Source organism: Prionailurus bengalensis, chromosome B3 (assembly GCF_016509475.1).
Source record: "Prionailurus bengalensis isolate Pbe53 chromosome B3, Fcat_Pben_1.1_paternal_pri, whole genome shotgun sequence".
NCBI classification, from domain to species: Eukaryota; Metazoa; Chordata; class Mammalia; order Carnivora; family Felidae; genus Prionailurus; species Prionailurus bengalensis.
Window position 1 is genome coordinate 61,472,495 of NC_057355.1, and position 27,615 is coordinate 61,500,109.

At 49.9% G+C, this 27,615-nt stretch overlaps 1 protein-coding gene across 3 annotated transcripts in view; it reads left to right on the forward strand.

The window, feature by feature from the left end:
• PLA2G4E (phospholipase A2 group IVE) overlaps positions 1-27,615 on the forward strand; it is a 55,516-nt gene that overhangs the window by 20,020 nt on the left and 7,881 nt on the right. The window contains exons 1-13 of one of the 3 annotated variants that reach the window (XM_043554168.1): positions 1,866-1,982; positions 8,768-8,840; positions 14,154-14,290; positions 15,903-16,034; positions 16,832-16,872; positions 18,511-18,553; positions 19,410-19,473; positions 20,326-20,486; positions 20,587-20,673; positions 21,056-21,093; positions 23,222-23,357; positions 24,607-24,743; positions 27,295-27,517. In XM_043554168.1, coding sequence (XP_043410103.1) covers positions 1,887-1,982; positions 8,768-8,840; positions 14,154-14,290; positions 15,903-16,034; positions 16,832-16,872; positions 18,511-18,553; positions 19,410-19,473; positions 20,326-20,486; positions 20,587-20,673; positions 21,056-21,093; positions 23,222-23,357; positions 24,607-24,743; positions 27,295-27,517 — 1,368 coding nt within the window. In that variant the 5' untranslated portion in view covers positions 1,866-1,886. The other 2 variants (XM_043554167.1, XM_043554169.1) reach the window with 2 other exon arrangements.

The following is a 27,615-nucleotide window of genomic DNA, read 5'->3' on the forward strand; positions in this document are numbered from 1 at the left end:
AGCGAGCCACTCAGGTCCATGTCATCTGTTAAAAAGCTTTTCTTTTCCTCTTGATTTGTGGTGCCAATTTTATCATTGATTAAGTTCCATTAAATATCAGGGCATGTCTCTGATCCCTCTATCTTTGTCCCATTGGTCTGGTTCTTGTGCCAGTGACATACTGTTTGTCTAAGTGTGGCTTTGTACTTTATCTTAGAATCTGGCAGGCCAAGACTCTCTTCTTTACCATTATTTTTTAATGGTGAGTTCATTATCCATGGATATTTATTAAGAGGAAAATATTGGGGATATACTTTAGAGGTAGTGCTTTCCTTATGACGTTTTTGCTTTACTGAAGCAAAATTTTGTTTACTGAAATTTTGTTTCTATATATTCAAATCTGATAATACGTCTTTATTGGCTTCTAGGCTTTGTACCTTATTTAGGAAGATTCTCTTCATCCCAATATTATATTAATGTTGTCTAATACCTTATTTTAACTTTTCTATGGTTTTATTTTAATGGTTAGATTTTTAATTAGTCTGGAATTTGGTTTTTGTACAGTTATAAAGTTGGGATCTAGTGATTTTATTCCAGGGCAAGCTAGGTTTTCCAATAACAAATAGTCCATCCTTTCATCCCTATCTGCAAGACTTCCTTTATCATACACTAAAATTCCATATATACATAGGATTGTTTCTGGGCTTTATTTGCTTTGTGGAAGGTATTGGAATCCAGAATTCGTTGACAAAGAATGGATAAGCATTGGATGCATTGGAGCAGAATGGCCAGTTGAAGGGATGGTTACAAAACTCACTGGCCAGCCAGGTGTAGGGGGCATGAATCCCTGAGAGGCAGAGGAGGCTGAGAGACAGAAGCCACTGATGGGATGGGAAGGAAGGGACAGGCACTGAAGGCATCTTGAAAGAGGGAAGGTGAGGAATTCATCCTTGCTGGGTCCTTGGGGGAGTCACCTCACCTCTACCTGGCATAGAAAGAGGTCCCACAGATATCACCATCCAAGTTTCATCCCTGCATTTGGGCCTGGTCAGCCCTGTGTTCAGATCTCACCCTCAATTTCACAAAATCACTTTAATATGTGGGCCAGAAAAGCCGGTTGTGGGGCCTCAGGCAACAGCGCAGGCAGGAAACTCCCAGTGTACCCAGCTGGGCAACCGAGCAGGCGAAGTCACCTCACTGGGCCCCTGAATGAGCCTACCACTAGGCCAGAGATAGGGATCGGGTGGGTGGGGCGGGAGCATCCTCTAAGCTGTCCTGAGACAGTCTGGGCACACCCTCTCTGCACCTGGCTTCCCAGGAGGGAGAGCTGGGGACACCTGTACTTGACCCTTTCCTCACCAAGGATTGAGGCAATTATTTTTTTTTTCTCCTCCTAACATTGGGAGCCCTGACCATGGTCTCTGCCTCCCTGGAGTCCCTGCCCACAGCTCCTGGGCACCAAGCTGTGGGACTCAGTGGAGTTAGGAGGGAGGGCACCTTCCCCCCATCTCCTCAGATGCCCAGAAGGGCATCTCTGAGCCATGACCTTGATAAGCTGAATAAAGAGGGCCTTCCCAGATCATGGCTGTGCTAATCCTAAAGTTGTCAGGGTCCAGGATCCTCTTCTTGCCACCCTGTTTCCTTGGACAGCCAGGTGGTATGTTTCTGGGGGTGGCAGACTGCTGACCCCAAAGGCCAGAGTTCCCTGCTGGTTCCTGCATTTCCAAGATCTGCACTCTTCAGGGTCCCTTGATGTAAACACATCTAGACCCCCTGTTCCCCATCTGCCTACCCGCCCTAACCCCTCCCCATGCAATCCCAGCCACAGCAGAGAGGTGTCCAGAAGGCGGAGCTCTGAGTCAGAATATAAATTCCCAATCTTGCCACCCAGCTGGAGAGCTGACACGATGCTCCAGAGGCAGATGCCCGCCTGGCTCTCCCACTACCTACCAGACCTATACCAGGCAGAAGATGGCAAGCCTTCATCCCCTTGCGCCTTGGAGGTGAGGGAGCAGTGCTGGGTAGGTGGGGCAGAGGCTGAGGGCAGGAGACAGGCACAGGGAGGGCTGGGAGCATTGTAGACTCCGGAGACATGGAGCACCTAGGCTCAGCAGCCCTACCTAGCGCCTGGGGACATGGTCTGGCCCAGCTGGAACTCCTGGGGGGATGGCCCAGCTGGGGTTACCCACAGGCTCGACACTGTGCTGTGGTGTGGCCCAGAGCCATCTGGGGCCAAGACAGCACCTGGATAGATGGTGCTCAGCACTGCCAGGGGTGGATCTACACTTGCCTGTCCTAGCTGTGAGTGGACATTTACCCTACGGTCATTCTAAATTGCCATGCCTTGTGAGTGTGTGTTACAGTATCCCATGAGGATCCGTGGCATTGCCAACCTGTCACATTAGCCGCGAAGCCCAGCTGGGTCTGTGGTCAAGACTCCTGGGTCCATCCGATTCCTCATAGCCTCGTAGAGAGACCCTGGGTTCAAGGAACGGGTTGCCAGGGCTCCAGACCAGCTCCACCTCAGCTTTCCCATTTACCTCAAGCTTCCAGTTTTCCATAGGCACGCCATGGCCAGGACTTTCAGTAGCAATTTCTTCCTCATTCCCCTCCTCAGGGTTCCCTCCCCCAGCCCACACTGAATCACTGAATGAGGCAAGTGATGCCCTGAAAGTATCTTGTCCTTTTGGGGTGGGAGATGGAGACCCTACTCAGCTCCAATGAGCCCAAGGAGGGGAGCTCTGAGCTCCATGGTGCCTGGTGCCCTGCTGCCCTGGCCAGGATAGACATCACCTCCTGGGATGTGCCACTTTTCCCCCACAGCACCTCAAGGAGCTGGAAGAGCCTCTGGTCAGCGCATGTTCCTGCCTCCCCAGTCTGGTTGAGCCTGTGGAACCTGGGCTGGGGGAGAGCTTCCACAGAAGGGACAGGGCGAGTGAAGCAGCTGAGGACTGGGCCTGTTCCTCTCAGGTCCCAGAGGGTGCAAGGCTCAGAGCTGGACTTCTTGCCGTGACCTGTCACCTAACCTGTGTGATTAAAAGGGAAAACAGCATGGTAGCTCCTCCCGGGAACCCCCTGGTCTGGGATGTTGCTCAGATTAGCTGGGAAACGTTCTGAGGTCCCATAAAGTCCCCATCCCAATGGTGTCGTCTTAGGAAGGGCCCACGCATCCGGGGAGGGATCACCAAGCTGTTCGGGGCTCTGATACAGGTGTTGCAAGGAACAGGCTACACCCAGCTCACTGGGGAGGAGGAGGCGGCACCACCAGCCACGCCTGTCCTGAGAAGCCCTGGGGACAGATGGCCCACAGGCTCCCTGCGCGCTGTCTTCCCCTCTCCCGCACCCCAGACCTCGTGGGCTGGTTTAGTTAGGGTGTGCCTGGCCCAGGGATCGGTATCACACCCACCACCTCTGAAACAGGGTTGTCAGACCCTCTCCCCAACTCCCACCCCCATCTGGGAGCCTGTCCCTGGGATCCCATCTGTAACCACTCTTCCGACTAATTTGTGGTGACAGCTAGACCTGGGGTGCAGGGTAAGCCCTGAATTGAGAGCCAAGGGCCTACTCCTGCCTCTGCTATTAAGTAGTCCAGTGTGTGACCTGGAGCAAGCTTTGAGCCATTTTGGTTAATTCTCGGTGAGAGCCAGCCTCCGGGTGGATGGAAAGTGTGCTGCCCTGTGGTCAGGTGGATCTGCACCTGAGTCCCGGCCCTGCCGTTTCTGGGCTGTGTGTCCCTGTGTGAGATGCAGTGTCTCTAAACCTAGTCTTGTCCCCTACAAAGTGAGGATGGCAGCACCTTCCCCACAGTGTGGCTGGAGGGCTAAATGAGAGCAGATGCGATGTAGCCAGCACAGGCTCAGGGCCTGGCATGCTGGAGGAGGGTGGTGAGTTGTGCTCCCAACCTCCGCCAAGGTCATACCTATAAAGATGGGCGTGGGAAGGGGTACTATTGAATTGCATAATAGCCAGTCCTGAGGGCAACATCTTTTCCACAGGAGATCCCCCTGTCCTACGTAGGTCTCAAGGGGGAAGTAGGGTCCTGAAGGGATCAGCCCCAGGAACCAAGGCCAGGGAGGAGGCTGGAGCTGGAGTCGTGTGTGTGACCACAGCCTGAGTAATAGAGCCCTTTCTCCCACATGGCTTCCCTGAAAACTAGCAGGCTCGCCCTCCCTGTAGGTTATTAATGCATCCGAATACACTTCTGCACTGTTTGCCAAATAGTTTCTGCCTTGAGCTCCAACCCCCTGAGTACTCCCTGCTCCTTACCCAGGACCCCCCAATGGCCCCATGAACCGAAGGATTGATGTCCATCCCTGCTGCAGGGCTGCGGTCCAGCTGGTATGGTTTCTGGCCGTGGCTGTGATTTCATCGTGATAACCAGCCAAGGTATCTTGTCCGAGGGACAGGCTTATCCAAGTCCCTAAAGTGGTTACCCTTACCACACTATAACCTGCCCCATGAACTTGCCATAACGTTGCCGGTTTCTGGCTCCCATCTGCTTTGTGCTTTGTTCTCTTGGATCTTGGTAATTGGATCAATTATCTCTGGGGCCATGAAGTTTTGCTTATCTCTAGCACCACTCCAGTTCAGCTGGTTATACCAGGAGCAAAATATTTACATTCATTTTTATCCAAGAAGGTCATTTTTCTCAGACCTAGTTCTTGGAATCATCTGGGCCCAAGACCTGAATCCCATGTTCCCACTGCCTACCTCTCAGCATGGCCCCTCTGGGCCGTCTCCCAAACTCCCTGCCACGTGCTGTCTCTCTGCTGGCAAAGATGTCAGAGTAGTTTGTAGAGCCCTTTGGAATTGAGTCTCTCCTGCAAATTCTTGAGCTAGAAGTTGTGATTTGAGACTCAAGGTAGACCACGAAGGAGCCCTCTAGGCTACTGGGAAGCAGAACTCCTCTAAGAACCCTTACACTTCGGTGTATACTGGCTCTTTAAAAAAAGAGAGAGGGGCGCCTGGGTGGCTCAGTTAAGCATCCGACTCTTGGTTTCAGCTCAGGTCATGATCTCATGGTTTGTGAGTTTGAGCTTCACATCAGGCTCTGTGCTGACAGCGTAGAGCCTGCTTGGGACTCTCTGTCTCCCTCTCTCTCTGCCCCTCCCCCACTTTTGCTCGCTCTCTCTCTCTCTCTCTCTCTCAAAATAAATGAACTTTAAAAAAATAAAAAAGAAAGAGATCATGAAACATATTGGCAGAAATGTAGCCAATAAAAGCATTACTGGTAGAAGGACTACCAGAGTTTGGGGATTATTGGAGGGCCTTGAGGGAATTCAGAGTGAAAAGAAGAAGCTGCTAGGAAAAGAGGTTCTAAGAGGAAAAGATGAAGGAGGAGGAGGTGAGGGCCAAGCAGCACGTGTCCCTGCGTTGAACGTTAATGGTTGCTTTCCTTTTTAAAAAAAATTTTTATGTTTATTTTTGAGAGAGAGTGTCAGAGTGTAAGCAGGGGAGGGCAGAGAGTGAGGGAGACACAGAATCTGAAGCAGGTTCCAGGTTCTGAGCTGTCAGTGCAGAGCCCGATGTGGGGCTCGAACCCATGAACCACAAGATCATGACCTGAGCCAAAGTCAGACGCTTAATCAACTGAGCCACCCAGGTGTCCCAAGTGTTGCTTTCAAGTAAGATGACAGTATGATCATGATTATGAGCAACAGGCTTAAGAATTAGAACTGGATTCAAACTTGGGCTCCTTTGATTCTAGCTGAGTGCCCACCATCAAAGGACTTAGTCTCAGATTCGCCATCTGTAAAGCGAGGCTAATAATAACTGCTTCGAGGGGTGTTGGAAAGATTGAGCAATATGAAACATAGAGATTACACACACAACGCTTAGCATGTGGCACACAGTCAAGGGATAGTAGCTGGTGTTGTTAGCCTTTCTGAGTTAGAATGCGAAGAGATGGTCAACCTCACCGGAAGGCATCAGGGTTAGATAGCGGAGGACTTTCCCTGGGAGGCAGGGAGACCTCGAGTGAGGTGCTGCGGGAAGCTGTGAGTGCTCATTCCCTTCCAGACAAGACAGAAGGGGGGTCAGGCAGGCCTATGGGCAGCCCTCCTGGAGGCAGAAGAAGGGCTGTGATAATCAAGAGTCCTTCAATACTAGGGAATGTCCCTGAGGACTGACCCTTGCCTGAGCTGAGGCCTCTGGTGGGTGGCCCACATTTGAACTCTGGTTGCCATCTGAGAAAGTGGGCCACTGGGAATAGGCTTTGCCAGAACTGCTCTCCTGGGTGAAAACTGACTCCTGCTTCCTCACAAGATCATACCAGGACACCCGCTGCGCCAGCTGGGGAGTGAGAAATGAGGAGCCCATCATGCCCAGAGTGGGTATGGCCAACAGCCACAGCCATATTTCCAAAACCAGGAGAGGAGTGGTGTATGTGGCCTTTGCCTCGAGCCACCCAGCTCAAAACAGAATCTTGTTAGATCAAGTTATGGGCTGTAAGAATTTCCAATATTTCGGAGTGAATCTCACAAAAGGATTCCTCAGACCTGTAGAGGACTGTCAGTTTGGCTTTTGTTCTGATTCAGAGGCAGCTGTTGGGAACTGAGGAGGAAGGGACCTGAAGTCTGACTTACACATCTATCTCAGGTTCTAAGTAGCAGCCTTCCCAGGCTTCGTTCTATTGTTGCTGTTTAGAATAAGCCCCAGAAGAGGCTGGAAGGACAGACATCAAAACCCGGACAGTTCCCCTGACGAGAAAAAAAAAATAATTGTAACTATGTGTGGTGATGGACGTTAACCAAACTCGTTGTGGTAATCATACTGCAGTATATATGTATATCAACTCATCTTGCTATGTACTTAAAACTGATACGTTATATCTCAATTGTATCTCAATTTAAAAAGATAGCAATACCTCAATCATAGCAAGATAGCAGGACCTCAAGGTCTTAATGAAGGTTTTAAAATGTAAGGAAGGGGTGCCTGGGTGACTCAATTGGTTAAGCATCTGACTTCGGCTCAGGTCATGATCTCACGGTTTGTGGGTTTGAGCCCTGTGTCCGACTCTGTGCTGACAGCTTGGAGCCTGGAGCCTGCTTCAGATTCTGTGTCTCCTTCTCTTCCTGTTCCTCCCCTGCTTGTGCCCTCTCTCTCTCTCAAAAATAAATAAAGATTAAAATTGTTTTTAAAAATGTAAGAAAAGTGACCAATAGTAAATATTCAGTAGATGCTAGTCATTGCAATATTATTATCTCTGATAATATAACCAAGGCAGATAAACTATCTTTATACAGTCTGAGTTGAAAATAAAAGTGATTATAACATTAAAAACAAAAAACAAAAAAGTGAAAATAGTGATCTGAGTGGTGGGATGCTGGAGACTCTTTTCTTTTTCTTCATACTTTTATGTTTTTCCCAAAACCCCAACAATATTTTAAATAGAGAAGAATTGCATATTCTTACAAAGGTGTAATATGATTTTGGCAACAGGGCAAACTATGTGGAGTGTGAAAGGTCCTAACTCACAAGCCTCTTTTTTTTTTTTAAATTTATTTCTTAATTTACATCCAAGTTAGTTAGCATATAGTGCAACAATGATTTCAGGAGTAGATTCCTTAATGTCCCTTACCCATTTAGCCCATCCCCCCTCCCACACCCCATCCAGTAACCTTCTGTTTGTTCTCCATATTTAAGAGTCTCTTATGTTTTGTCTCCCTCCCTGTTTTTATATTTTTGCTTCCCCTCCCTTATGTTCATCTGTTTTGTCTCTTAAAGTCCTCATATCAGTGAATTCATATGAATTCATATGAATTTGTCTTTCTCTGACTAATTTCACTTAGCGTAATACCCTCCAGTTCCATCCATGTAGTTGCAAATGGCAAGATTTCATTCTTTTTGATTGCTGAGTAATACTCCATTGTATATATATATACCACGTCTTCTTTATCCATTCATCTATCGATGGACATTTGGGCTCTTCCCATACTTGGGCTACTGTCAGTAGTGCTGCTATCAACATGGGGGTGCATGTGTCCCTTCGAAACAGCACACCTGTATCCCATGGATAAATGCCTAGTAGTGCAATTGCTGGGTCGTAGGGTAGTTCTATTTTTAGCTTTTTGAGGAACCTGCATACTGTTTTCCAGAGTGGCTGCACCAGTTTGCATTCCCACCAATGATGCAAAAGAGATCCTCTTTCTCCACATCCTCGCCAACATCTGTTGTTGCCTGAGTTGTTAATGCTAGTCATTCTAACAGGTGTGAGGTGGTGTCTCATTGTGGTTCTGATTTGTATTTCCCTGATGATGAGTGATGTTGAGCATTTTTTTCATGTGTCAGTTGGCCATCTGGATGTCTTCTTTGGAGAAGTGTCTATTCATGTCTTTTGCCCATTTCTTCACTGGATTATTTGTTTTTTGGGTGTTGAGTTTGATAAGTTCTTCAGAGGCCTCTTTAAATAGGGTCACTTGGTCAGATGGAGGAGTTCCATGCATCTTCCATGGGCACAGGCTGGGAGTGGATGGTAAACAGATTCCTCTAAGCCTGGTTAAAACTCTCAGGGAAGGGGCTTCAAATCGTGAGATTCAAACAGGAGAAACATGAACAGAACAGGCATGAAGCCATCCCTTTCCAAGGTGTGCTGGCTCCTAGTGAGGCGAGAAGTAAACCCCTCACCTCAGCAGTCTTGGGGACCAGCAGTGTCCTCAAGAGCCCAGAAATGTGGACTGACTGTGAGGAGACATCTTGGGTCTGAACAGTGGGAGCCTGTGTCCAGCTTGAGCTGCTCTATCAGTTGTCATCACCTGAAGAATGAGTCCTCTGTCCTCTCAACCCATAGGATGGGGTCTCTCCATGCCACCTGCTGACAGTGAAGGTCATCCGGATGAAAAATGTCCGGCAGGCTGATATGGGTGAGTATCCGGTCTTCCCTCCTTCTCTGCGTATGGGGCCTGGAAGGAGTCCTGCCCTGGCTGGAGAAACATCAGAGGTGTTTGTGTGGGGGGTGGGGGCAGGGTGTCTGCTACACTCAGGTTGTATTTCAGACTTTGGGGTTGATATCATTTTTCCAGGCCCCCCTCCTAGCTGTAACCTTGGCACTACCAGCCCCTGTAGGGTTCCTGGGTCTGAGAAAACTGTTTGCCTCACTCTCTCCTCCCCACTCCCCACTCCCTAACACCCATTTGTGGGACCAGCAGCTTCTCCCACACCGGGCACTTCTTGCTTCTGCATGAGTTTACGAGCTATTAGGGGTGAAGAAGAAGGAGAGCCCCTTCTGCCAGCCTAGTCTCCGTGCCCCTGCTCAGCACATGGATCCCAAACTGGGTTCTGGGGTTCATGGTGGAGGCCACATGGCACCAGCTCTGCAGTGTAGCCCCATGGATGTGGTTTGACTCACCAGCACTGTTTGTGCAGTGTTTTCTTACAGCCTTGACTTCACCCTCATCCCAGCCCCTCCTGCATTCCAGGTTATGGGGGCCCTGGGAAGTGTCTGGCTTCAATAGGAAATCAAGGCATCTGGGTGGGCTAGATGCTCCCCTCATGCTTGTCTTTTCAAGAAAGCAGAAGAGCCCAGATCCCCTTCCTGTGCTCCCCTCAACTTACCCCATCCAGAGAGAGGCTTAGCCCTCAAGGAGGAGAGAGCTCTATGTCAAGGCCCCCTGGCTGTGGGGGTGTCCGCACTCACAAGAGCCACCAGGCTTCCTCAAAGCTCCATTTTACTCCTACTGCCCTCACCCTGGGATTCAGCTAGACTCAAGAGCCTCAGGGGGGCAAAGAATGCCTACAGCCATGACACCAAGTATACATTTTAACAAGGGAAGACTTTTACACCCAAAGTGATTATAGACTAGTAGCAGGAAATGGCATTCTAACCTTGTCACGGTAGAATTTAGACCTGGAGGAGGACATTGAAAGCCAGGAGTAGCTAAGGAAGGCTGCTCTGAGGGCCTGGGGTCTGAGAGGGGCAGGGCGTGGGCATCCAGAGGTCCTGGGAGCCCCATCTGCAGGACAGGCAATCCTGAGGGAGGTAGAGGAGCCACATGACACCTGTGGCCAGTGGGGGTGGGGAGGGAGAAGGGCAGGCCTCAAAACAACATGTGCTTCTCCCACAACCTGAGGGTAGTGCTGAGGCCCACTCTGCATATGAGGTCTAATGATTGCCTATGGTGGAAGCAGTGTTTGATTCCAGGTCTGGACTCTGGGGGGTAGAGGGAGGAGGAGCAGGGGAAGAAGGCTAGGGCCAGGCAGAGAAGGGATGGGGATCCAAGTGATAGGGCACCTGAGTTCTTGAGGAAGGGATTGCATGATTTCCTGAGGTCATATGCAGATTGTGCTGAAGCATAGGTGGGGAGAGGCTGACTAATTTGCTGGGAAACTGTTGTAGCAATGCAGGCAGGAGTGTGTACAACAAAGGAGGGAGGGCCCTGGGGCTCAGGGAAAGCTAAGAGGTCATGAAGGACTCCAGATGGACCCCCTAGAGGGCATGGTGTCCAGAGCCCATGCCAACGGGGGCAATTGCAGCCAGTGTCCAGTCGGACCTGGCTCTGCCAAGAGGCTGACAGGAGGCCCAGAGACTTCTCTTCAGGCTCCTTGGGACCTCCCAGGCCACCAGAGAGTGATCTGAAGAGAAGGGTTCCCTGGGTCCGGGGCCTGGCCACCTCTTTTGCCTTTCTTGCCAATGCCACCGTGGGTCACTGACACTTCACCCACCCCTGGGCAGAGTTCACCCACTCCCCCCACCCCGGGATACCCACAGCTTGCACATGCCCACAGCTGCACTCACCTGCCTCCACTCCTAGGGTGTGTGTGTCCCAACCCTTCGGGTCACACAGGTTGCATGCTCTCATGGCATGCCTGCACCTGTGTGTGCAGACCTTCCCTTTGTCCAAGCCCCTTTCTTCTGTCTTCTCTTGCCACACCCATCCTCTACATATCCCAGAGGTGGGGAGATGGGAGAGCAGGCAGCCAGACAAGAGGGCTGAGGTCTGGCTCCACCACCCTCCTCTTCCCCTTCCCCACACACCCCTCTGGCACACAGCTGCCTTTGGGAGTTTCCAGGCCCCTTTTGGGAACCCCTTGTTGTTTATGTTTCTCTCATTTCTCCTGAGGAACAGGGTGGAAGGCATACATGGTGTCTGGGGGCTCCAGCCTGGGGCACATTCCTGTAGACTCCACAGTTGACCTAGACTGGGCTCTTCTGCCACCTTGTCTAATGAGGTTTGCAACTATCCTGATATCTTCTGGGTCCTAGATTACTCCTGCCCCAAACTGTTCCCTTCTAGCTTAGATCAAAACTGAGCTTCACTCTGGTTCAGCCCTCTAGTGTCTGTCTGAGTTTCCTATGATTTGCAGGAGCCTGAAAGGGATGAGATTCAGTGATGACTCCCTTGTCAAGGTGCGCTCTGGCCAGCCCTGAGCCAGGACTGGATAGAGTGGACCTAGAAACCTCCTAGCTCCAAAGAGGTGTTATTCCTCTTGGGAAAAGAAAATTAAAACTCAAACCAGTACCTCAAGGGATGTGAGGCAGGTGTCTCCAGCGGTATTAGGAAGACAGTGTTCTCAACATCTGTAGATCTCACTGAGTCATCTTTGCCACCCACATTCCAGGAAAGGAAGCATGTCATTCAAATGACCAAGCCCTCTGTCACTCTAAAAGGAACAAGGATCAAAACCTATCAATGCCTAGGAAATCCCCTGCAGTACCTGAAATACTCAGAATTGGGTCAGTGTTGCTTAACTATTCTTTATTGCCAACATGCTGGTCACTCTCCTTATAGTCAGATAATGATGCCTGCTCCAGATTATCATCCAGGCCCCTGGCAGCCTCGCTCCACCAAATCATCTCTCCCTCCCCAGGATTTCACTCTCCTTCCCATTCTTGTGGAAATAACTGAAAAACAAATCAGTGCTTGAAGTGTGGGTGTCTGATCAATCCTGTCTCTTCCAGTATTTGTATCTTAACTAGAGATTTAAACCTTAGGCCAAAAATACTGAGATTTTATTTCATGGGCTTAATGGGATAAGCATAGACTGATAATAGGAAAGGGATTTTGGAGGCAAAGGGGCCTTTACAGGGTCAATCAAATCATGCTAAGCAGATAGGTATAGAGTTGGTGGGGTCCCTGCCTGCAGGTTCCTACTGTACGGGAGGCAAACCTGAGGAGAATGTTTCAGGCTGAGGAGGAATGACGAGTGTCCAGGAAAAGCCAAGAGAGAGGTCCCGGGAGATCCTGGGGAGTCTCCCTATAGACAATTGGACATCAGCTTACATGCCTATATCTGTGGTGCCTCAGTCCAGAATTTGATACTGTGCTCTAAAGCAGGAAGTTGGGCTTTTCCATTCAATTCATTTATTCAGCAAATGTCTGGCAAGTGCCAAAACACAGACTCCAGGCCTTCTTGGTGTTCAAGGTGCAGTGGAGACAGATGTTCTGACCTGCATTGTAGTGTGGTGTAACCAGAGCCCTGCCAGGAGAGGAGAAGAGGCTCTAAGCTAGGAGGAGTACCTGGCCCAGAGGTGGGTCCTCAGAGGAGGCTTCCAGAAGAGGCTCTTCCTGAAATCTGAAGAGGCTAGCCAGAAGAAGGGTGGGAAATGGCAGCAGAGGTGATGGTGGCCTGCACCAAGGCAGTGGGAGTACAAGTAAGAAGTGGGTGGTCTGGTGAGATCAGAGGAGTTAAACTGATGCCATGTGAGAGCCAAGGACAACACTTGGTGTCTGGGCCAGACACCTGAGTTGACATGAGGAGGAGTAGGCTGGGCACAGAGGGGTCATCATTTTCTCTGCATCCCTCTGGGTTTTGGTCATCCTTTGCCTCTGGATTATCTGATTATGGCCTCTAAAAGCAGTGTCATCTTACCTTTATTGGGTGGGAGGAGAGCCATGAATTCCAATTCACTGAATGGCCAGCCCTCAAAGATTAATCAGACATTGGAGATGAAATCAGAAGCTAGGGATGCTTATGATATAAACTGTGGTTCTTACCTCTGATAATGTTCTCAGTGTAGTGACAGCATGAGACCAGTCAGTCCAGGAGGACATTACTAATAATAACTATGAACTAGTTTGGATCAGTCCTATCAGAACAAAACTCCTATCTTCATACTAGCTTCACCAAGTAGAGGACTCTCTGACACTGGAGATTGTATTGCCTTTTATCATTTCCTAAAAATCTGGTGTGTGCCCTGGGAATTTCTCCAGCAGATTGCCGGGAGAGTGACAAGGCAGTCATGGCACCTCTTCCTCCCTCCTCCCAGGTAGAATGGAGGGAGGGAACCAGGCTAGGCTGCTATTTTTTTTTTGCCCTATGCCTTCTGCTGTTCCAACTAGAAGACCTGAGAAGCATTCCTCTACTTTAGGAGAGACTTTTAAGAATAAAGCCTTTGTCCCTTCTCCAGAGCACATACAGTAATATCACCCTTGGGTTGTTCATTTCAAATGAGAAAAAAGAAGAAAAAAAAAGGATACGGCCTCAGATGTGAGGGCTTCTTGGGTCACCTTCCTCATGCTGGGAGACTCGTGTAGGTATGAAGAGCCTGGTAGCTGCAGTTGAGACATTAAGTCATATTTAAATTGTGGTCCTTGCTTCTAGATTCTCCTGAGAGGGAGACAGAATCTGAAGCAGACTCGGCACGGTCAGTGCAGAGTCTGACTCAGGGCTCGAACTCATGAACCATGAGATCATGACCTGAGCCAAAGTCAAAAGCTTGACACCTGAGCCACCCAGGTGCCCCAGACTGTGCTCCTTCTAATCCTTGCTTGTCACCAGCCCAGAGGAAGAGTAGAGCCCTACTTTGGTTTCCCTGGTACCTTGGCTAAACAAGGGCTAAACTAGATCTTATGGGGCTGGTTCTTCAGCTCTTCCCTTGGCAGAGGAAAAATTGTGTGGCCATACCTTGTCCCAATCTAGCAAGCATTTGCTCAAAAAGCTAGGGTGCTTCTGAAAAGAGCCAGAAGCCTTCAGTGTCCATGAGAAGAATCCAGTGGGACCTGAATCCCCCTCTGTGAATTTTCTAGCCTGTAGGCTGTGGCCTTCTTGAGACCTCTGGGACAAAGGTCTCTGGAGATCCAGACCCATGAGTCAGGAGGGTAGACAAAGGCTAAAGCTGAGACAAGGGCTTGCTCTGGAAGTGACTTGCCTGAAGTTTCCTTCTGATTCTACACTCTCCTCTCTGGCCCCGCGTTGATTCCCCAGTTTTCCCCCCAACCCTTGTCTTCCTTGGACAGTGAGCCAGACAGACTGCTTTGTGAGCCTTTGGCTGCCCACCGCTTCTCGTGAAAGGCTGAGGACTAGGACCATCTCCAACTGCCCAAACCCAGAGTGGAATGAAACCTTCAGCTTCCAGATCCAGAGCCAAGTGAAGGTGAGACTTGGAGGACAACACCTGTCAGTCCTGCCTACATTTCTGCTCTCCTCCATGACTGCTTATCCTTCTGTTGCTTATGTGTCCTTCTTATGTCTATTTTCCTCCCACCTACTTCTCCTCCTCTTAGCAATCCATCTTTCTGCTCACCCACTCCTTTATTAGGCCTGCCTCGTGTTTTTCCCTCTGGGTCTACTTATCTTTCTACCTTCTTTCCTTTCTCTCTTGTCCTTCTACCTGATCGTTGCTGGAACTTGGTGCTCCCTGCCACAAAACTGAGTGTGCTTCCAGAACATGCTCCAAGTAGGAAACTAATGGAGGGGAAGGGCCATTCTATTCACTAGGTCTAAGGCCAGTCTAATTCCAGCTGGAGGGTTTACCCTATCTTAAATCCTTTTTAGAAGGCTTTATTATTTCTAATTCCTTGAGTGTCTGTTCTTTCCTTTGTTGAGTTGTTTCATGGTGTTGGCCTTCCTCAGATATATGATGATTCTAAGTTGCGTTCGCATCTCCTATGGGAGAATTCTCCCTTGAGCATCCCAAGCAGAGTGCTCTTAAAACAAACTTGGCTTCATCATGGAGGTATTGACCCCAGTCTTGGGATACTTGAGGCTTGACATCTCCAGCTTACTGCTTCCACATTTTAGGATGATTCTTTATTTCTGGTTCATGATGAGTCCTTTTAACTTTCAAGAAGGACTTTATACTGTTACTATAAAAATATCTCTTCTATCATATATATGGTTTTGATAACCATATCATATATATGGTTTTTGGCATGGGCTCAGTTTGCCATCTTGAAAGCAGAATTTGAACTTCCTTTGTCTAAAGAGCTATGGGGCTGTTCATATGAATATGTGGGGTTGGTTGTGGGGCATGTCTGTGTTTCTAGAAAATCTCATTCAGTAGGGAACCTCCGGACCACCTTATGTCCACCTGGTAGGGACCAAAGAGGAAAACCCAGCCCCAACCCACATCTCCCAGGATCCTTGGAACCAGAGACCTCAGAGGCTAATCCATGTCACCCAAAACCACTGACCTCAGTGTTCAGCCAGATGACAGGGCAGCTGTTCAACTCTTAACATAGCTTTGGGACCACTCATAAGACCTTATTAGGATCTGATAAACCAAAGTATAGAGTTCAAATACCTCACCCCAAGGCCATCAAGTGTGAGAATCACTGTAACCTGTCACATCACTCCCCTGGAGTGTTAAGGTGTTAGTTTCCCTGAACTGGTTTTTCTAGTAATTAATGGGCTGTCTTCAGCAACTGGGGTCCCAGTGCTGAACACAGTCTATGACTTGGGAATGGTTTTGCTTGTTCTGCACTTCCATCATTCCCAAAGGTGAAATGACATCCCTCATACTTCACAGACCCTTCCCAACCTTGCAAAAGAGCAAAATTATCCAGGAGAATCAAAGCAGAGAGTCAGGAAGTCTTCGGAGAGTTGGAAAGGAGGGTATAGACTATCCCCCACCAGCCCCTACAAAAGTCTCTCATACCTGGGCAGGGACCTGCATGCTGTTCCCCAGACCTCAAACCCACCTCCTTGCTAGGGAATGGGTCCATGAAAACACAGTAACCAGACTTGCACCCTGCCTTTTCCCCTAGAACGTGCTGGAGCTGAGCATCTGTGATGAAGACACAGTGACACCAAATGACCACCTGTTGACAGTCCTCTATGACCTCACCAAGCTCTGCTTCCGAAAGAAAACCCATATGAAGTTCCCACTCAACCCAGAGGTGGGTGCAGGTGTCCAGTCCCTCAGCTTTCTGCCTCATGAGGAGTAGCTGGTTATTTCTATGATGCCACTCTATGGGCTTCTCTCTGTCACCAAGTGAGGAAAAGATAGTACTGCTGGGTCAATCCCAGTGCTATTCTTACTAGTTGTGTAACCTTGCAGAATTTATTTAATTCCTCTGTATTCTGTTTCCTCATCTATCCAATGGCAATGATGATACCTACCACTTAGGGTCGTTGTGACATTGAAATGGGAAAACATGTTTAAGGCACCTAGCACTGTTCCCGGTACAAAATGGAGGTGTAATAAGTATTGGTCCCCTTTCTTCCCTCCAGGTCCTGCTGTTGGGATGGCCCAGGGAACAGGGGACAGATGAGGGAAAAGAAGAGTAAAGCTGAAAATCAGAGAAAGAGCTGGAAAAGACCAGGATATTACCCATTCAGTCATTCAACAGAACTTTATTTCCTACTATGTTCCAGGCACTGGGAACACAGCAGAGAATGAGTATCCTTGCTCTTGCCTGAATTACATTCTGGCAGGGAAATTAAGATCCAATGAAGTCACAACTTCCTGAAATTATACAAGAGGTGGGAAGGAATAGATGAAGGAAGGAGTCCCTATCCTTCAGAGTTGAGCTTACAGGGGACAATAGTTCAGCTCTCTTTTGCCCAAGGTGCTGAGCCCCTTGGGAAGTCAGGAGAGCAATGGGAAGCGGGGAGTAGAAGCTAAAGGGACATGTTCTGGGGAAGACAGGTACAGCCCCAGCTCACAGCTGCCTTCCTTTTATCCCTCTGCTAGGGCATGGAAGAGCTGGAGGTAGAGTTTCTGCTGGAGGAGAGGTGAGTAGGTCCCAGCCCCGTAAGACCCCACTGAAGTCCTCACTCCCCAGTGGCTCCAGGCACAAGCATTTCAGAGCCTAGTCTGCCTTTTTGCTGCCCTCCCCTCTTCCACGCTTACCCCTGACACCCCACAGGGTGCATCAGAATCGCTTGAGGGCTTCTAAATACTATAGGTGCCCGGGCCCCTCCCCTACTCACCCTATTCTACTGACATCACTATGGCTTCAAAGATTAAGAATTCTGGCCAAATTGCCTGCCTCAGCTCCCTTGCATTCCTGAGAGTGGCCTCTGGGAAGAATTCCTGCCACATGGTGATGGGGCCTTGTAGATGCCAGGCTGAGAAAGAGGTCAGGACCAGGGTGTCTCATCCTCAACCCCAAATTATTAGAATAAGCTCCCCCAAACCCTGGCCTGAAGCAGCCTCTCCCCCTCTGCACCCAACTCTAGAATCACATCAAGAGGATGCTCAGGCCCAACATATGGGGTTATTTCCCAACATTTTCAATTAGGAAAATGACCCAGGTCTTGGAGATATGACTATGCTGGGAACTCAAGTAGAATTAGGCCCCAGAGCTGGAAGATAGGAAAGAGAAGAGGACAAAGAGAGGAGGGGGGAAGGGAAAGGGAAGGGGAGGGGAGAAGTCTGCTCAGGATGGTAGTGTGCCTTGTGACTGGGCAAACTGGGCAGCTGACTCCTCTCCATAGCCTTGGTAGAGCTGAGCACCGCACCCTCCCCACCCCACTGCCACCCCTGCCATCTTAGGATCTGCAGGGGGAAGAGGAGCAGAGGGGAGCAGGGGGAGGAGCAGGGGGAGGGTAACAAGAAGGCTTATCAAACTCCACTCCAACAGTCGTCTGCCTAGGGGCTCTTGGAACTCTTTGGGGTGCCTCATTTCCCATCAACAGCTGATTGACAAATCAAAATCAACTGTTTCCCATTGAAGAAAATCTGGGCTCTCTCCTCCAGTTCTTGATTTAACAAGACTTTTAGGGGGGGAAATTCCTTATAGCTTGCGAAATGAAACATGTCACAATTGGTAATAAGAGTTGATCTGGAGACACAGTCATCTTGGGCCTAATTTTGGCAAGGGAGGCTGTGGACTCCCCTAGACTAATTGTAACCTTGGAGGCTTATGTTCCTGACTTTATAACATGAAGACATTTCATATTCACCAGGCCCCTCTCTAGCTGGGTCATAAGTGTTTGTTAAATGCATTAATTAAATAAAGTGCAGACAGGAGAATGGGTCATTTTTGCCACCAGAACTATTTACTGCATCTGTTGCAGCTGGTGAGCTCAGGCCCCTCCCTGCTGCTACCTATTTATCCTCATAGTTCCCTACAGCTGGGCATAAAGAAGCGTTATCCTTGAAGAAAAAAAAAGAAAGGAAATAAAGAAATAAAGGAAGAAAGAAAGAAAAGAGGAACTCTTTTCCTTCCATCCTATACATTTATTTTTTTCCTATTCTATTTAAAATGTTTGCCACTTTTTTCCTTGACAACCCGCAGAGCTAATGTTTCTTAAGCTGCTATTTTTCATAAATTTTCACTATTGACCCTATTTAGGTTTTTCAACACCTTTGTGAGAAACCAGGCAAGAATGCTATAACTGACAGGGAGTTCTCATTTTGTTTTCCAGTCCCTTTCCACCTGAGACCCTCGTCACCAACGGCGTGCTGGTGGTAATTGTCCTTCCAGGTGCCTGTAGCTCCAGAGGCCTCATATGGCTGCTGCTCCCAGGGGAACAGAAGCTGAGCCCCTGTCCCGGAGGCCGCCAGGAGTCAGACTAACTAAAGCAGGCCAATGGGGGGCTTGGATGGGTGGGGCAGGGACTGGGCCCCTGCTTCTGGGGAGGAGGGAGCTGGGGCATCCATACCCTGGCCCAGCATCCTGTGTCCCACAAGGATGACCCCTCCCCTTGGGAGGTTCCCCAGTAAAAGCACCCACTTGGAAGCAGCCTCCTCCCAGAATCTGTCTCTGTCCCATTTCCCCCCAGCTCCGATTCCTCTATAAGCACAAGCTCAGTATTTAAAAGATTTTCATAATTCAGCTCTTGGTACAGACATCTCAGTTAAATGCATCTAAAGACTTAGGATTCAAGAAGATCTCCCCCACCCCCCCACCCCACCGCCAAATCAGCCTTTGGGAGTTCGTGGTAAAGGAATTTGACTTTTAGAAGAATGTTTTGTTGGAAGTTCTCACTTCCAAAGCTCACAGTGAAATGTTCCCTCTTTTTATTTTGGACCAAATCCCTCAGGTTCCATCCCTGACCTGTAGCTGAGGACATGACCCCTAGTAAACGGTGACCCTACATCCTAGATTTTTCAGGACAGCTTCATTTTCAAACACTCCATCTCTTAAGGAGATGAGAAACCTTGACTGGGTTCAGAAAATGTGGTCAGCACCATTGTTCCCTGAAGTCAGCCCCAAATCAGCCCAGCACTGAATTTATCCCCTCATTCTTCATCTCCTCCCTTTGGCCTGGCAGAGGGAGGATGCAGCGTGTGACCAGATGGACTCTCCCTTCCTTTGTTTCAGTCTCGACAAGTCTCCTGCCTAGAGGTTCATGCAGAATGCAGGAGGCAGAAGAAGAGCAGGAAAAGTGAGTCTTTGACCCCCGATGCTGCAGGGGGGTGGAGGGGGGAACAGGTAGTCTTTCTTCCCACCGCTGCCCTAGGCTCAGTCAGGACTGAGCCTGGCTGGGACTCCTCGGGATCGCACCACCCTCAGGGGCCATGAACCCCGCCCCCTCCCCTGCTCTGGAAGGAGCATGCTCTTCCAAGTGCCCACATGACCCTCAAAACCTCTCAGGCCTGATGAGCGCCCTGGGCTGACGTCAGAGGCACATCCCTGCCCACTGTGCCCACACCGGTCTGCAATGCACTCCTGCCAGACCAGGGGTTCCTGAGTCAGGCAGGCACTGGCAACACCTAGGGCCCCTCTAGCTGCACCCCTTCCTCTGGTCAGATTATAATTTATGGAGGGTCCTAGAATTTTATGGCTGGCAGGGACCAAAGAGATCCACAATTACAAGACTCCAGTTCACCACGCCACCCCATCTCCCCCATTCAAGTCTTCCAGTCCTGTCCCAAGAGAGGAGAGCAGCCTGGGCACACAGACATGGGGAAGGGTGGGGGAGAAGGACCCACACGCCCGAACAGGCAGCGCAGTGAGGTCCTGCTCCCAATGTAGTAGGAGGGGGACCAGTCCAGAGGACTCAGTATCTCAGGGCTTTCTGGGAACCTCATTTGTCAGCACCACACACAGCCTTGTTAATTGCAGATTCCTGGGATCTGCGTGGCCCTACAGAGTAAGACTCTGAGGCATTTTAACCAGGGCCCTGGATGCTTGTAAACCCCCGTCCTGGGTTCCTCCAGCTCGGCATTTTCCTGATCCAGGCTGGGGGTGGGGGAAGGGGCTTCTAGGGGCTCAGGCCCGTTGTCCTCTCTTCCAGTGAAGGACCTCCTGGTGACAGTAAAGGAGTCCTTCGAGCACACCCAGCGCGTCTCGCACTGCCAGGAGCCCTGCTGCCCGAACCTGGCCTGCTTCCACTACCCCAAGTACTTCCAGCCCCAGATGCACGTGGAAGTGCCCAAGAGCCAGTGGAGCTGTGGGGTACAGACCAGTGGCAGTGGGGGTGGCGTAGGGCACCGGTGCGGATGGGGCTGCCAGAGGAGCCCCTCACCCCCCTCACAGAACCCGCCTATCCTTCCAGCCCTGCTGCTGCTGTGCGCGCAAGAACAGCCCTGTCTGCCAGCCTCTCGATTGCCTTCCTGACGGCCAGGCGGTGACCCTGCCGGTGGTAAGGGCCCGGGTGTGAGAAGGGGCCCCTGAGCAGCTTAGCCCGAAGCTCCTGCGGCAGACAGATGGGGGGAGCCTGGGGGGCGGTGATGCGTGGGGGTCTCTCAGGTGGGACAGAGGAGTTTTGGAGGAGTAGGAGGCTGTAAGCTGCAGCAGGGAACCGAAGAGAATGTGTAGAGACTGAAAGAAGGATCGCAGAGGGAATCCAGAAGAGGGAATGAGGGGAGCTTGTGCGTGCATGTATGTGTGTATGTACCTATCTGTGGGCACATGTGTGTGCTGAGTCAAGTCGAAGTGGACAGTATGGTGAGACTCCACTTTGTCAGTTGGGACCACTTGGCTCTAAGTTGTCTCTGCAAAGCTGTTCATCTTTCACTTCCCAGGGTGAGAACTGTGAGTTACACGTGAAGTCTACACCCTGGTAAAGTACCCTCTTTCTGTCTGCCCCTCTTATTCATCTTAGGGGGTAAAATGTGGTTTTGAATTGCATGTCCATGATGGCTAAGGAGGTTGAGCATCTTTTCATGGGCTTTTTGGCCATTTTTATATCTTTTTTGAAGAAATGTCTCTTCTCCAAATACTTTGTCCATTTTTTAAAATTGGTTATTTACCTTTTATTGTTAAGTTGTAAGAGTTCTTTTTATATTCTGGATATAAGTCCCTTATCAGATATATGATGTGCAAATATTTTCTCCTATTCTGGAGGTTGTCTTTTTACATTCTTCTTGTTTATCTGGAGAGAGAGAGAGAGAGAGTGAGAGAGAGCAAGTGAGCGAGAGCGAGCATGCATGTGCAGAATCTTAAGCAGGTTCCATGCCCAGTGCAGAGCCCAAAATGGGGCTCGATCTCACAACCGTGAGATCATGACCTGAGCTGAAATCAGGAGTTGAATGCTTAACCAACTGAGTCGCCCAGGCACCCCTGTCTTTTTACATTCTTGATAATGTCCTTGGAAGCAAAGACGTTTTTAACTTTGTGAAGTCCACAGTGTATCTACATTTTTTCTTTTGTCACCCGTGCTTTGGGTGTCAGATTTCAGAAACCGTTACCTAATCCAAGGTCATGAAGATTTACTCCCATGTTTTCTTCCAGGGGTTGTATACTGTTAGTTCTCACACTTAGGTCTATGACCGATTTTGAGTTATTGTATACATTCAGCAGGAAATAGGGATCTGGCTTCATCCTTTTGCATGTGGATGTCCAGTTGTCCCTCTCCCATTTGTTGAGAAGACTATTCTTTCCCCCTTTAAGTTGTCTTGCCACCCTTGTCAAATATCAAGTGACCATTTACAATTTGATTAGCCCTTGGACAAGTTATTTAACGTCTCTAGGTCTCAGTTTTTCTCATCTGTAAACTGGAGCAAAACCAAGAATACTGTCCACTCTTGCCTTGCTCTGAGGATCCAGTGAACACGTGTCCAGAGAACACATGTGAAGTACTCAGTGATCTGTCTGACAAGGGGGACACTCAGCAAATATCAACTGCTGTTGTTTTGTTATTTAGTTTTTGTCGAGGCCAAGGAAGGAGTTATTTCCTCACAGTTGTGTCTCTAGGACTATGCTTGACATGGAGGAAACACAACGGCAGAGCTCCCAGGCTCTGCCTTCCAGGACATGTGATCTGGTTAGTGAGTCAGGCGGCTAAGTAAGATTCAGGTCAGAAATTGTCAAGGTCCCTTCACCCAGAGCCCCTGGGGAGCTGAACCTGAGAACACAAGAGATATAAGTAGGCAGATGGAAGAAGCTTCTGGTGAAGGCAAGGGCTGCACAAAGGCTCAGAACTGGGACTACTTCTGGGCTCTGAGAGTCAACAGACCTCTTCTAAGAAGTAGTAAAAGGTGAGGTTGGACAGACCAGGTAGGGTCTTGACTGCCAGGCCAGGAGCCTGAACTTGTCCAGGGCAGGGATGTGATAAAAATAAGGCAACTGTTGGACATGCGGAAGGAGCTCCTGCCCCACCTGCCTTGTGGACCTGTAGGGGTGATAGGGTAACATCAGGACTATAAAGGGTTTTGTCAGTTTCACAAACACACAGAAAGAGTATTAACTCCAGGAGCAGGAAGAACTTACCGAAGAATGAGAGCTCCACAGGAAATCCCTTACTGTAGAGCCTGGACCACAGGGATTGGCCACAAGGATCTCAGGGCTCCTTGTTACCCACATCTGGCCTCAGGTTACCTGGGGGTAACCTCAAGTAACCCGGTGGTATCCCTCAAGATACCGGGGGGAAGCCTTTCTGGAGTTTCCAAATCGTGCTGAGGAGGCAGGGTTTCACTGAGTCCCTGATTTTGTCGAGGACCTGTTTAGAGTGCATCACGTAAGGCGTTAGGGGCTGCTCGTTTGTCAGTCTCACTAAGTGCTGAAGACAGAATGGGAGTTAAGCACGGTTAGCCCCATTTTACAGATGAGAAGGCAGAGGCCCAAGGTCACAGAGGTGGTATAGGGCAGAACCAGGCTTCAAGCCTATGTTCAACTGACCCCAAAGCCATGCCTTCTCCATAGTAGCGAAACCTATAGGACCACTTAGCCGAGGCCCTCTGTCCCCGTAGCCCCCAGACGCTTGACGTGCGGCTGGGCTTCAGCCTATGCCAGGCAGAGCTGGAGTTTCTGCAGAAGCGGAAGGTGGTGGTGGCCGAGGCACTGAAACAGGTGTTGCAGCTGGAGGAGGACCTGCATACGGACGAGGTGGGTAAGCAGAGGTCTGCCGGCCAGGCTTAGTCCCCCTCTGAACTGAGCTGGTCCTTCAACACTGCTCCTTGCCAGCCACCCCCCAAGCCCTCCTTTGCCCCAGGGTGGCTTTGGCACTGCCTTTCCTGGGTGCCCAGCTGAGGGCTGTGCTGGAGGTGATTCAGTTGTGTGTTTGCAAAGGGAAGGGAGGGCAAAGTGGAGACAGAAAGGAAGGAGCCCCAGTGGCCCCTCCCCATGCACTAACAGGTCCTGAGGTCCTTACACAGGGACAAAATGGCCCCTCGCAGCCAGGAAACATCTGAAGCTCTAACACCTCCCCCCAAAAGGCTCTGGGCTTTGTTCTTCAATTCTCCCTCCCCGCAAACATGCACAGATACAGGACCTCCAGAAAGAACAGCAGTCAGAAGCCCCAGAGAAGCAGTTTCCCCTCACTGGGCCAGCTTCTTCCCATGGGGCAGACAGTGTGCCTTTGTTAGAGCCTTTGTCACCTTGCTGGTATGGACCAAGGCCCACATCCCCCCTGGGCAGCAGGTCACCCTGCAAGTGCGGACTCCTGACGCTGACCCTGGGCGAGAGGATGAAGACCTCATGCCTGCGGACGGCTGTGATGAGCCTTGAGGCGACAGAAGGATCTTACAATCCCCACTCACAGACAGAGTACATCTTGGCAAAGATCCTCCTCCCTGCACTCCCATCTTTAGGGAAAAACTGCAAGGCATCTTAATCCTATATAAACCCAGAGGTGACACCCCTGCTCCTTCCCACATCAACAATTCATTGATTTCTGCTGTTATCAGTTATAGTATATACTGAGCACATACTGTGTGCTGGGTCTGGGCCTGGTGTCCTAATATCATATGCTTCTCCAGAGGAAACCATTAGGGAATCGCACACTAGCTGGGTTCTGAAGCAAGTTACTCGGCCCTCTGGACCCCAGTGTCCTCGGCTGTTAACTGAGGACTAGACTAACAGCATTAAGAACTCTTCTGGCCATGATGTTCTGATTGACCAAACTGTGTGAGGCTTCAGACCCTCACCAACTGTTGGTTTTGGAGCAAAGATCTAATCCTAGACCTACCGGGTGGCCCATCACTCTGAAAGGCCGTTTTCAGGCCACCCAAAGCCTCACTCTGGCTGTCCGTAGCCAGCTCTGCTTCCTCCATCGTTCTTTCTAAGCATTTGTCTGTCACTCCATGTCATCTCCCACCCAGCATTGCCTCAGCAGTCTGCCTCTCTATGCTCCCAGGTACCATTGATAGCCATCATGGCCACTGGGGGTGGAGCAAGATCCATGACCGCCATGTACGGCCACCTGCTGGGGCTGCAGAAGCTGAACATCCTGAACTGTGCCAGCTACATCACTGGCCTGTCAGGGGCCACCTGGTAAGGAGCTGGGTGCCACTGTCTGGTGGGGCCCAGAGAAAGCAGTAGATGGGCTGGCCTGGGGTCTCTGGTGAAGCTCTCCCCACCCCAAGGTAGAGGGACTCACAAAGCCTGGGCAGCTCTAGCACTTAGAGCTGTGTGACCTTGGGCAGAGGCTCGACTTCTCTGAGTCTCAGTTTCTGTATCTGTAAAGTAGGGATAACAATGGCACTGACCCCATGGGGTAGTTGTGAGAGCCTCTCCCAGTACCAGGTACCTTGAGGCTGTGGCAGGGACCCTGGAGCACGGTGGCCAGCTGTGAGTGAAACACTGCTGCCACTGACCCCATCCTGCCGGGAAGATGCAGTGCCCTCTCCAGCCATGCCAAGTATCCCAGGCTGGGTGGAGCTGGCCCAGCTCTGGCTGCGCACACTTCGGCCCACCCCCCATCCTCGCCCCTCCCTCTGCCCTGGCGGCTTCCTCAGGCTCCTACCTCCTTGCTCTCTGCTGATGAGCAAGGAGAGCGAGCCCCCCAAGGTGAGGCCAGCGTGACATCCACTTCTCCATGGAAGTCACAGTTCCTAGGGCCCACAATGCTTGTAGAAGCCCACAAAAATGTTTTACTTTCTTTTAAGATCAGGAAAAAAAGAAGAACTTCTAGGATGAAGGAAATGTTTTAATAAATAACATTATCATATTTGTTTTTATACAGCAGTCATAAAACATAATTTTTAATGTCTTTATGGTGGAAGAGGCTCACTAATGCCATAACACAGCCCTGGTCCAAGGCGGCAGGGGCCCCGTGACCACAACTGCATTTTCTGTCAGGGACTAATGGGCGTCTGAGCCCTCATTGTCCCAAGCTGGGCCCCTCATCCTGGAGGAGCTCTAGGTAACTTCCATTTGAACAGTGGATATGAACTTGCCCTAGGAAAACCAAGGGCTGCTGGTGCATCAGAAACTCCGAGGCTTCAGCCCAGATGGGACAGAAGGATAGCTGACATTTATTGGCATTGCCCATGGGTGGTACATTAAGAGATAAATCCTGCTTCCATCAGGGTGGAGGGGAAGCTGTATCCTCCTGGCCCTGCTGGGCCAAGAAGAAGACTAGGAGGAACTTAAGGGGAAGGGGGGAAGGGGGGAAGGTCTCCTGGGCTGGGGAAGCACTGGAAAGTATTCTTTAAAATCAATCAAATAAATTGTTTTAAAAAACAATTAGGGGCACCTGGGTGGCTCAGTCAGTTAAGGGTCCGACTTCAACTCAGGTCATGACCTCGCAGTTCATGAGTTCAAACCCTGCATCAGGCTCTGTGCTGACAGCTCAGAATCTGGAGCCTGCTAAGGATTCTATGTGTGTGTGTGTCTCTCTCTGCCCCCCTCTCTCGCTCATGCTCTGTCTCTCTCTGTCTCTCAAAAAAATTTAAAAAATTTTTTTAATTTTTAAATCAATCATTTATAATGGTTTTGAAAGCTTTTTAAACATGTAAAAGTAAGAATGAATCTTATGGAGAGTAGGGTTCTTTTTGTTGTTGAAATCTCTCGACTAACCCCCACCTTCCCAGACCAGAAACAAGCCCTGTGAAGGAAGAGACCACTGCTCAGATAACAGTAAAGCCACAGACAAGGTCCCCGTAGGATATGGGGTTCCTGGGTCCTGTCCTGACATAGACAGAAAGGTTGGGTCCAGGCCATGAAAAGGCAAAAACCCAGGGCTGGGGGGATCCCTGTGTTTGTTTCACTCTTTTACCACTGCCCACATATAAGTTAAGAAGAAGGGGAAATAAATCTTTAGCCGGCATCATAATTATGGGAATTAATGTGGCAGAGTGGAAAGAGTCCAAGGTTTGGAATCAGCCACGCCTGGGTTCAAATGTTGGCCTCACCGCTCCACGACCCAGCCCTTACTTTGTGCCAGCTACTGTTCTAACCACTTTAAATTGCATGAACTTGTATAATCTTCACATTAACTCTGTGAGGTTAGGTATAATTATCATAATTCTCTCCATTCCACAGATGGGGAAACTAATGTGAGGTGCAGTTAGATAACTTGCCCAAGATGACACAGCTAGTGAGTGACAGAGTCTGGGTTTGAACCAGGAAGACCTGGTTCCAGAGTCCTCGCCTTTTTTTTTTTAATGTTTATTTTCTTCATTTTGAGAGAGGGAGAAAGGGAAAAAAGAGAGTGCATGGGGGAGAGGCAGAGGGAGAGGGAGAGAGAGAGTCCCGAGCAGGCTCCATGCTGTCAGTGCAGAGCCCAATGCAGGGCTTGATCCCATGGACCATGAGATCATTATCTGAGCTGAAATCAAGAATCAGATACTTAGCCAAGTGAGCCACTCAAGTGCCCCCAGAGTCTTCATTCTTAAGCAACATGCTCTACCTGGCATGTGGTAGGCAGTCAGGAAAGGGTGGCCATTGTGACTATGAATAATAACATTCACCCCTTTCCTCCAGGCTTCTGACCTGGTTGGTCAGGGTCTCCCGTGACCTGTCCACCTTCTCTCTGGCCAGGGTCTGGTGTTGATTGGTCCAGGGCTGGCTCAGTTCTCTCCCCATACCTATCTGTCTCCAGGACCATGGCTACCTTGTACCGTGATCCTGACTGGTCCTCCAAAAACCTGGAGCCGGCCATATTTGAGGCACGGAGGCATGTGGTCAAGGACAAGATGCCTTCCCTATTCCCAGACCAGCTCTGCAAATTCCAGGAGGAGCTTCGGCAGCGCAGTCAGGAAGGCTACAAGGTCACCTTTACAGATTTCTGGGGCCTTCTGATTGAGGCCTGTCTGGGGGATGAGGTAGGTACTCAGCTTCTCCTGGGGTCCGACCTGCCCTGGCTGATGTCCAGCTCTCTTTCTTCATGAGGGGGAGTCTGGACTTCCATTTCAGCGGAAGG